This window comes from Antrostomus carolinensis, unplaced genomic scaffold, assembly GCF_000700745.2.
Source record: "Antrostomus carolinensis isolate BGI_N321 unplaced genomic scaffold, ASM70074v2 scaffold14480, whole genome shotgun sequence".
In the NCBI taxonomy this organism is placed as follows: Eukaryota; Metazoa; Chordata; class Aves; order Caprimulgiformes; family Caprimulgidae; genus Antrostomus; species Antrostomus carolinensis.
Window position 1 is genome coordinate 63,303 of NW_010287555.1, and position 10,129 is coordinate 73,431.

The 10,129-nt window shown below is 41.5% G+C and overlaps 1 protein-coding gene across 1 annotated transcript in view; it reads right to left on the reverse strand.

Moving 5' to 3' along the window:
- Positions 1–7,766, reverse strand: part of LOC104521288 (DNA-binding protein SATB2) — a gene marked incomplete at its 3' end in the record, with an annotated part of 70,039 nt that extends 62,273 nt beyond the window's left edge. Inside the window, exons 1-2 of the mRNA XM_029083787.1 lie at positions 7,697–7,766; positions 7,011–7,187 (exon numbers count right to left, since the gene is read on the reverse strand). Of these exons, the coding sequence (XP_028939620.1) occupies positions 7,011–7,187; positions 7,697–7,766 (247 nt within the window). The remainder of the gene's footprint in view (positions 1–7,010; positions 7,188–7,696) is intronic.
- Between the last annotated feature and the right edge of the window lie 2,363 nt (positions 7,767–10,129).

Consider the following 10,129-nt stretch of genomic DNA (forward strand, 5'->3'; position numbering starts at 1 on the left):
GACAAGTCCACCAGAGCCCCCGGAGCCCTCACCAAAATCATGACGCATTTCAAAGCCCTCGGCCTCAAACTCCCATCACAGGTATGCGAAGTCTCACAGACAGGCAGGGCAGGAAGAAAGGGTGTTTCACTGGGACAGCCAAACCCTGCTCTGTCGGCTCCGCTCCCTCCTTTCACCCCTGCCTCCTCTCCTGCTTGTGAGCGGTGCTGTGCTCCATCACAAACCGCAAGTGAGACAGAAAGTGGCCGTCAGAAGTGCTGAGCTGTTCAGGGCTACCTTTGGTTACCCTCCTTTAAGCTGTTCAAACACTAATAAATTACCCATTTACTTATACTACCCAGATGTTTGCCATCTAGAAAAAGAGATTATTATTTGTAGAAGGTTTTGTTCCATCACAAGAATCCTGTAAATAATATATTGGGATCAGCCAGTATCACATGGCAACTTTTACACACACCAGCATGGGGGGGTGGCAGGAAAGAAAAGAGAGACGCTTCCTGACTGCTGGTTAGAAGTTAAAAACTTTCACAGTTTGCTTACCAGTGTATTCACTAGAGTTCATGCTGTTGGGATAATGAGGTTGCTTTACACTACAAATGGAGAATGAGGGTGACAAGTAACCTGAAAGGTTGGTTTATTAATTGGACTTTGATCTTTTGTTTCCATATAGGTATTAAACTTTCATATAAACATGTATTTGTGTGTGTGTATATGTATAAAATATGTGTGTACTTATATTCTAGATTAAACTAGAAATATATTATATAGGTGTTTATATATATAACACAAAGTAAAAAATAAAATACATTCCATTTTTTATATAAATATTTATGACATCATAACATTTCTTTATACGTCACATTTTCCATGAAAAATCCCCACACTAATTTAAGTAAACCCTAGAAATATAAGAAGCCTCAATCTCTACCTCTTCTTTTATTTTTCACATAAGATTTCTTAAGAGTTATAAAAAATGTTTAAAGATAACTCTGGGGTTTTAACTGAAATGGCACGAGATGCTGAACCTTTAACAAAGTGTCTTTCAAACCCTGTGTCCATTATGCACTGAAATGCCTATCAAAAAAAAAAAAAAAAGAAGGAAGAAGTTTTCAATATTCTCATTAAATTCTGACTTTCTCTCATGGTTCCTGTAATTGAGTTTCACTTACAGTTGTCATGAAGTTTTGTAGGGTAGGCAAAACAGTGATTTGCTGGTAAATGTATATAGGGAGGGAAATAAAAGTTTGAGAAGTACTCAGTCCACTTTCTTCAAACATCAGGGAGAAAGAGAAAGAATACAACTCAAGCAATGTACAATTCAAGGAGCAATTTTTACAAGGAAAACTTTACTCTGGACGGTTGAGTATCACTGCAAGAAATCTAGTCTTCTTAGCTATCCCAGACAAGTTGTCATGAAATTGCATGTCACAGTTTACCACAAGATGTCAAATTGAGTCATACCCCTCTCACATACTACTGTTAAATTATTTGATTTGGGCCTTTTACTATTTCACCTGAAAAACTGGAGAAAAGAAAGAAGAGCTTACCCATAAAAAGTGGTCCCAGTAGAAGCAAGGAGGGCAAAGGTAAAGAACTGATAATTATAGATGGAGTAAGACCAAACTGCTGAAAAGATCTCCAAAGAGGGTTGGGCTGGTTTCTTTCATTTGTTTTAGGGTAGAGGTTTTTTGTTTCATTTTATGTTGTTTTAAGATGCATTGGTTTAGCAGGGTGATCATACTCTATAGCAAAAGAGTTTGAGCAGAGAGAAATAGAGCAACTCTACATGGACTGACAACTCGGACAGGTGAGACCACTATGCTCTCTCTCTCTGTACAAACGAAAAATAAAAAAGTAGCAGTAGACAGTGACAGAGCCAGGAAATGACCCAACATTTAGTTTGTTGATCACTGTATTACCTTGTTATATAAGTCATTATATCACTAGGGTCTCTTCTATTCTTTAAAGCCAGTATACTACTGACTAGAACACCTTTGATCACATGAACAGGGGAGCCACGGCTCAGGCATACAAAAGACACTGGGCACTTGGCTGAGGAGTCAGATCTCAGATTATAGCACCCTTGTAATTTATTGCACATTATTCACAGGAGGAACCTGAACCCAGGTTTCCTCTCATTTTTCCCATACTGCTACCTTGCACTAGCATTAAAAATAGCGTACCTGGTCTTCCCAGCTGCAGCAGATTTCGCTGTATACCTCAAGCACAGTTTAGCAGAGTTTCACCACACTTTCACTGTACCTTTCTTGATACAGAAATATAAAACCAGCGTGTGCATGTTCAATACAGCCCCCAGCTGGTATGTTCTGCCTTTACCTGGCACTCAATTGGAAGCTATTGTGGTCCTAGAGACAGCACGGACAGGAATATTCCACAGGATCTTCACCTACTAATCATCTGCTCAGGTCCTTCCAATTCCCCCAGAGCCCTACCCTCTTGGACCAGCAAATCCATTCCCTCATTGGTATTTACACCCTTCAAATATTTGTACACGTGGTTATAATCCCTTAAGCAGCAAGACGGTCATACTGGTCTCATAAAGGTTATCCAGAGTGAAGGAGCCCAGCCTTCAGGCTGCCACATTCCTACACACAGCAGCCTGGGGTTTGGACCGATCAGCTAAATGTTATGTGCACTGTGGATCCAGAGGAGAGCCCTTACGTGTCTGTGCAGGTTTCCCTGCTACACAGCCAGGAGAGCCACCCTTCTCTCTTGCTGCAGCTCACTGCAAGGACAGCTCCACTAGTGCTCCAGAGCGCAGTGCTCTGCAGAAGCACCAAATCCAAGTCAAGCCTGTCCTACAACTTTCCATGGCTGCAAACAACATGAGAGCCTCACAGCTGGAGAAGGACAGTTGGTCCTGAGATACACTTCTGGGTATCATGACATTAGGGCAGATGTACACCATGAGCTACTCTGGTCAGGCACTCACTGGCAGCAAAAAAATTATCCTCTTCTGCACCTCAGCACCATTTCACTCTTCTGTACACCCTTTTCCTTGTGGTGGCCACACACAGCAACTAACCCAAGCAACTATGTTGCCTGTGCCCAGCTACAGCTGCCCATAGACAGCAGTCAGGGCAGGCACTCCACACTGCCCTGCCGACACGCCTAGCAGGAGTATCTGCGAGGAGAACGCAAACTCCATTCCAATGGCCCATTCTGCTTTGCAAGCTTTTGCAGACAACGTGCATCAGTTCTGTGTATACAGTCACAACAGCTAACAAGGAACTGGTCCAAAGGAAAAACATACATGTGTACATCCACAAATCACACTGTTTTCTTTTTCATATGGATTCTAAGAAAGTAGAACTTGCTAAAAGCATCAAACTAGCACTGCTCTTCCTCCATCCCACACTGAGGAGGGAATCAGCTTTCACACCAGGTCTCAAATCTGAAGGACTACACACAGGGTACTCCAGATTGCAGGTACTTTCATACTACTTTGGTCCCAGCACTCAGCACTATATAATGTATATAGCCCCTACCTGTTCCCTTCTCTTGCATAGCCCAGTTAGAAAATCACACTCACCAAAAAAAATTAAAAAAAAAAATTCATCAGGGCATGAAAATTTTATTAAACTACATACAGAACAGGTGCCCCTTTAAAGCATGACTTCCTCTCTGGAAGGCACATGTAGCAAGTTCCTTAGCGTCAGGTGTAGACTCAAGTGATGAAAGAAAAATACATAAATGTTTATTAAACCTTTGTTGCCATTCACACCATCAACTTTCACACCCCTGTGCCAAGCTGTTAATGAATTCCCATGCTGTTCCAGAAGACTTTTCACAGCTCCTGTCAGAAAAGGGAAGTTTCACAAGGGCAGCACTCACTGGAAAAGTCTCTGCTCTCGCCACCATCAACAAAAAATGCTCACAACCAGCTGTTTGTGGAATATATGTGTCCTGCCCAAACTGTGTGGGAATAAAGAGCTTCTTCCAGTGAGGCATGGGACCATTTTCATGTATATCTCCTGATACATATTTGTCTCAAGATTATTTATGCTAAGACTTCCCAATTTACCTAATGACCAGGACTAAAAATTAGCCGTGATAAGCCAAGCAACCACAAGCCAGTACAGGAGGCTCCAGGCCAGGTGACAGCTGTGAGTGCAGGCTATAGCTCATACACCCAGACACGGCGTCACGTCCTTGGGGAGCTCTGCAGCTCTACACTGCTGCCCAGGCAGGCAGCCCCACGGCAGGACCCCTCCGGGCACACAGACCCCCAAGGCAGGCAATGCACCACCTACGCCTCCATGCCACTTTTCCTTTCTGGCACCCAGATTCAGTCGTGCTGCCGTACTGGCAAGTGTGAGGCAGGGCCCTACGCGTAAGGCACACACCGCCTGCTCAAGTCTCAGCAGGTCTGCAGAAGTGCCATGGTGAACCGCAGGGAAGGCAGTGTGAAATTGCACAGTAATTCTCTCTGCTGCCACAACTCCTCCTTTCCCCCACAACTAGCTCTTTTATCTGGCACTGGAGACCCTGTTCTAAAAGGAACAGGCAAAGATGTTTCCCACAAGATGAAGTGAACATTGCTACTCCTCTCAGAGTCATCCAAAACAAGAGGGGGGCAAAATGAAACACCTTCCCAACTCAAAAGGTGACAATTATTACATACTACATTACAGCTTAGACACCCTTTGCCAGTACAAAAGCTTTAACAAGCTCACATTTACTTTGTCCCTGGAGGACATGAGGACGTCTATTCACATTAGTGTTTTGCACAGCAAGTTGCTGAAAGCTTTACCATTTTGAAAAACAAAACTGAGAATCTTCAGCTTCTCATGCAGATCCTTTAATTCTGCTGATCATAAAGCATAAAGCACTAAGTGACTGTTTATCAATGTACATTGCTAAATGAAATCAATCCCAAGCACTAGAACAGAACTAGACTTTTTCTACAACCAGAATGAATAAAGCAAATAGCTTTATTTGTTTTCCTCCTTTTAATATCAGAAAATTGTGTTCCCAAATAAATCCTTATATTAACAATTTAGCAGCATGTTTCTGTCAAGCCTAGTTGACAGATTATAGCCCAATAGTCTATACATTTTCTTATTAAACTAAACAATCTCAGAGATCTACTAGCACTCTGTCTCTGCCTGTACCTCATCTCTCAGCTTGCAGACAGCTCACACTGAAGCAAGATACTACAAAACATGCTGCATACTTCAGCTTCATATCTTAAAACCAGCATGACCTGCAGTATTTTCCCAGAATGTATAAAAGACTGGAGAATTGGTCCTTCGGTGTGAAGCTAAATCAACTGACCAAGCAGGAGCTTCGTTAGCTAACGGATCTTTCATTGTTTCTAAATATTATACCTTCTGATGTTTTCTAGTGGAAGTTAATTGTTGCCCTAAATACAAAAATACCCAAGTCTCTTCTTTTAGACTAATTACAATGATAGATTCAACTTTTATTCAAGCAACACATCAAGAGACAGATTAGTATCTAAACCTGATCATTGTCAAAGCCTGTAGTTCAAAAATGCAGTGGCTGTTTCCTCCCTGCACAGTGACTAATCTCCTTCCTGAGTCAATCTGTTTCTCCTCCTTGCTATTCTCCCAATAGAGAGATGCTGCAAAAGCAAGGTTCCCCCAAGTGAGATGCTCAGCCAGTGTGGATCACTGCACTGAATGGTATGCTTCCTCAGAGCAGGTTTCTTGCAAAGCCCATTCCCCTTTCTAAGTGCCAAGAATCAAATCTTGGCCAGCTAATGCAGCATGTTCCACATGTTAGCTCGCAACACGATGAGCAACTGTGTTAACTGAGATGGATAGTGCTGTCAAACAGGAAGCTGGCTCACCAGGATGGAAACAGTGGGATATGCTGACCTTTTACATTCAGAAAATAAGTGTCCCTAAAATGACATGAAATGTTTCACATTAAAAAACAACTACCTTCTTGCAGAGTTTTTATTACTGTATTGTGTAAATAAACACATGTGCATGAGCTCTGCCTGTATAAAGAACCTGAGCCTCTCTCACAGAGCAGAGGCTGACAAAGGAAATGAATCATTATCACCCTGCTTGAAAAGATTATACAAGGAGCCTGTGTTATTAACCACTGCCTGGAACTCCTGGATTCAACACCACCTCAGCTCCCTCTGTTCACACATTCAAATACCTAGCTATACAAAATAACTAAAATCAACAGATAAAATCCAAATTCCCAGGCAAAGCTTCTATTAAACTACTCTAACTGTGCACAGCTTTTATTGGTGACATGGAAATGAAACTGAAACTTACAGGCTTCTCATCCAGAAGAATAAGCACTGAAAAAACCTGTTTAGTATAAAAAGCCCCTTGAAAAGTAAAGTTCATTCTGGAAAGATTTTTCCCAATCCACCACCTCCTGCCTGACTCCCTTAAGATTAGAAATTTAGCTTTGGTTTTTTTCAAGCTGATATTTTGGGTAGAGAGAGGAAGGCTTTGTTTAAGATTTCGCTGCTACTGGAGAATCATCTCTAAGTGGAAGGGACTGTAGAGCTTTACAAAGGGCTTTGCAGCAATATAGTAGGTAAGTGAAAATGGAGAAATAAGCCTGCATGTTTACCACTACAACTATTGGCCATATATACATAAATGTATAATTTTAAAAAAGAAAGACTATAATATGCTATTCAAAAAGAGGAATACTAGATACCATCTAGCCAAACACCTAGAGATTCTATCCACCTCTTCTGTGCTGACTTCCTCAAAGCAGCAACCTGCCTCGTGGTACAGAACAAATGTGTCATGTATATGCTGACTGATCATTATCACTGTATTTCACACTTCAGCAAGATCCCACTAATGCTTTCTAGGCAGGTAAAAGGTAGGGCTTGTTGTACACCTAGTTTAAGATTAAATAATCAACACAACTGATACAACCACTTCCAAGATTTGCCACCAATTTTCTTGCTTTCTCCTTACATCGAACAACCTCAGGTGCTGTCTTCTGCCAGCGCAGAGAAGAGGGATAAGAACTTTATTGAATACCTTGTGCCTGAGCTGCAGAACTGTGGGAATACCCCAGAGCCAGGAGCGCTGTCTCCACCAGCTGGCTAAAGAGCACATCTTTGCGAACCAGAACGAACTCAGCATGCTCTTCTCGATTATCGTATTCAAGAGAGGCGTCCGACTGCTCCACCACACAAAAGACTGGAATCATCAAACCTAGATAAAAAAAAACCAAAACAACAAAGCATCAATAAGAGAAGAACAAGAAGTGTGTCATACATCTCTGATTAAAGCTGCAAATTAAAACACCTCCTAGAAGGCTCATCTTAAGTGGAAATCTGTCTTTCTTCCCTCTGGGATAGCTTTTGTTTTCTTTCCAAGGGAAATACTGAAATCTCATCACTTGACTCATTTAAAAACCACACTAAAAGCTCCAGAGAATACAGTTCAGGAACAGAATCACAGTCAGCATGAGGACGAACAAGATTTCCTAATAAGACCTTTTCAACATTGCAGAAATTTTCTACAGTTCCATGCATGTCCCTGTTCCTTCAGGTCAGAGCTTCTCCACATTCAGCCACATGAAAACCCGACACACAAATGCTGCTTCTGTGTCTCTCTGTACAGTGAATGTATGGAGGAATCAGCAGAGGCTAGTCCCATGCACAGTTCTTGGATGGGATAGAATTATTTGCACATTTTCAGACCATAGCCAGTCTTCTTACTGTGCAAGGAAAATAACCTTGCATTGATCTTGCTGAAAACAATAATCTTCTGTTGGCAGCTGATGGTCATGCAGACCCAGAGAGGCCAGTGGCTGTTCTGCTGCTGCATATATGAGAGAGTGAGAACAGCTCTCTTCGAAAGAGGATAAAGGATGAGGAGGAACCACAGAAGTGGAAAACTCAGAGGGTGGTCTGGATTCAATTTTATTCTGTTTTATTGTAAATTTACTTTTGTGGTTACAGGATCGAGTCATCTATGGCAATAAATTGTAGGGCACGAACTTAAAGGGTTTCAATACTAACAGACAGTAGAGAAACAAGCCAGTTTGCAGGAGATGGTCCCACAACACCCGAAGTGCATGGACAGAAGGAAGATGGAACAGACAGAAAACCTACAGAACTGCATAGCCATTTCCATCACCTGCTACAGGCCAGGATGTAGTCAAAAGAAAAACCACTACCTCCAGTCACAGAAATCTATTAATTGTTTACATACCATATATGTTAGCCCCTAGAATAACTATGAAATACTGGGCAGAGACAAATCAGCCTAAAGCAGTTCTCCAAATGTGCTATCTAAGGCCCATAATACTGCCAGAAAGTTCACCTCTCACTCCTGTTCTTCAGCATGAAATGTAACCACTTCCAGTAGATAACAACTGTGAAAAATAAGTGAGTATACTTATGAAAGGCCAAACACAAATCATGGTATTCCTGGGCTGCGTACTTCTTTAAGGGAAAAAGAGGACAAAGCCACATTTCAGTTCTCTTTCTGTACAATATCATCAAGATCTTCTACTATCAATAGCTTCAGTATCTACAAACCAATATATATTCCTTCACAGGAGTCACCCTGTGCTGAAATAGGTACAGTCACACCAGTAACAACTGCTAAAGGACTTAAATCCACCTTGTCTTGAATCTGCAGAGATTTACTTTAAAATATATTTTAGACACACAATTCTCACTTAGTGATCTACTATCTGTCATGAAGCAGCTCCCAGTCTGACATTCTAACTGCAGGTCAGCAGCAGCAGCTACAAGCTGCAATATCCAATTGATGTGTTTTAATTCTTCGCTTTAAAACACATTCTCAAGTAACGTGTAAGTAGGTTATGGCATCACATTGACGCTGCTCCCTCTTCACTGCTCGATTCTGGGTTAAACTGATGCATTTTGCAAGTTCAAGCAGCCAAATTCTAACACAAGTGTTAAAAAAAAAAATCTCAGTGAAATCTCACCTCTAGGTGCTTTCCTGAAAAGACAGTGCAAGGCTGATCCTGTTCCTCTGAAATCAATTACAAAATTTCTATTCCTATCAAAGGTTAAAAACTGAATTCTATTTCTCCATAAATCATTTAACTAGTTAAAACAAAATTTAACCTCCATAAGCAACAAAATTCTCCTCCCGTCGAACATACACTCCACCATAGCACTCTTGATGGGGCTCATAATGTCTTAACAAAAGAGTCAGATACTTGGCTAAATGCTGAGGCTGTGATATCAGTTGTGTAAATTACATTTTGGCAAGACAGAAAAAGTAGGTGAATGCAAACTGATGAGAGGGATGCCACAGCATCTTTTATCTTCCTGCTGGACACTTTCCAACTTTTCAGAACAGAAGTTGCACCTATTCTCCACACTCGTTTAATCTCTTGGTACAAACAGGATCTCAAATGCTAGAACTGATGCTATACATGACATCACTTTTATGGATGGCACGAAGGACCCACAGGAATTTTGCCCATGATGACTTTCCTTCCCCCTTCCGGCTGCCCAGGCGTGCAGGGACCCTGCTACAGAAACAGCTTTTGCAAAAACATCTCTGAACTCTGTGACTCAGCATAACTGATAGAAGCTGTTATTAATCCCTTAAAAACAGAGAGCAAAGGGCAGGTTACCGCATCTGCCACTGCTAACCCATTCTCATGCCTCTCCCTGTAGTGTCTGGAATCTTAATACCAATCCTGTTTTACTAAAAAACAACAGTATTCTAACTTACTTCCAAGTAAATCTCACTCCAAGGAAGTTCTATCTGCTTTGTCCTTTACTTCCCATTGGAGAGTTAAGCTATAATGTCTCCAATGGATTTAGTGCCTCAAACTTCTGTTTCCTGATGTTATCTGAAAATAAATTAACATACTTGCAGTATGTTGGAATCAGAAGAAAAAACATCTGCAGTCAAAAGTCAACATGCTCTTTACACAATGATACACACCATGTCCTGCTCCTAGGTGCACATATTACACCTCTAGCTCACTACAGGGCCCTTACAGGAGAGCAATGCAAGTTAAGTCACTGCTCATTGTCATTCCAGTTGAACAATCTACAGCAATACTCAGAGAGCAGGAGACCAAGCATCCATAATGAAGTCTCGCATGCAGTGCTACAGCAATGCAAGCCAGCCTTACTCATAAATCCTGAAACTCCTCA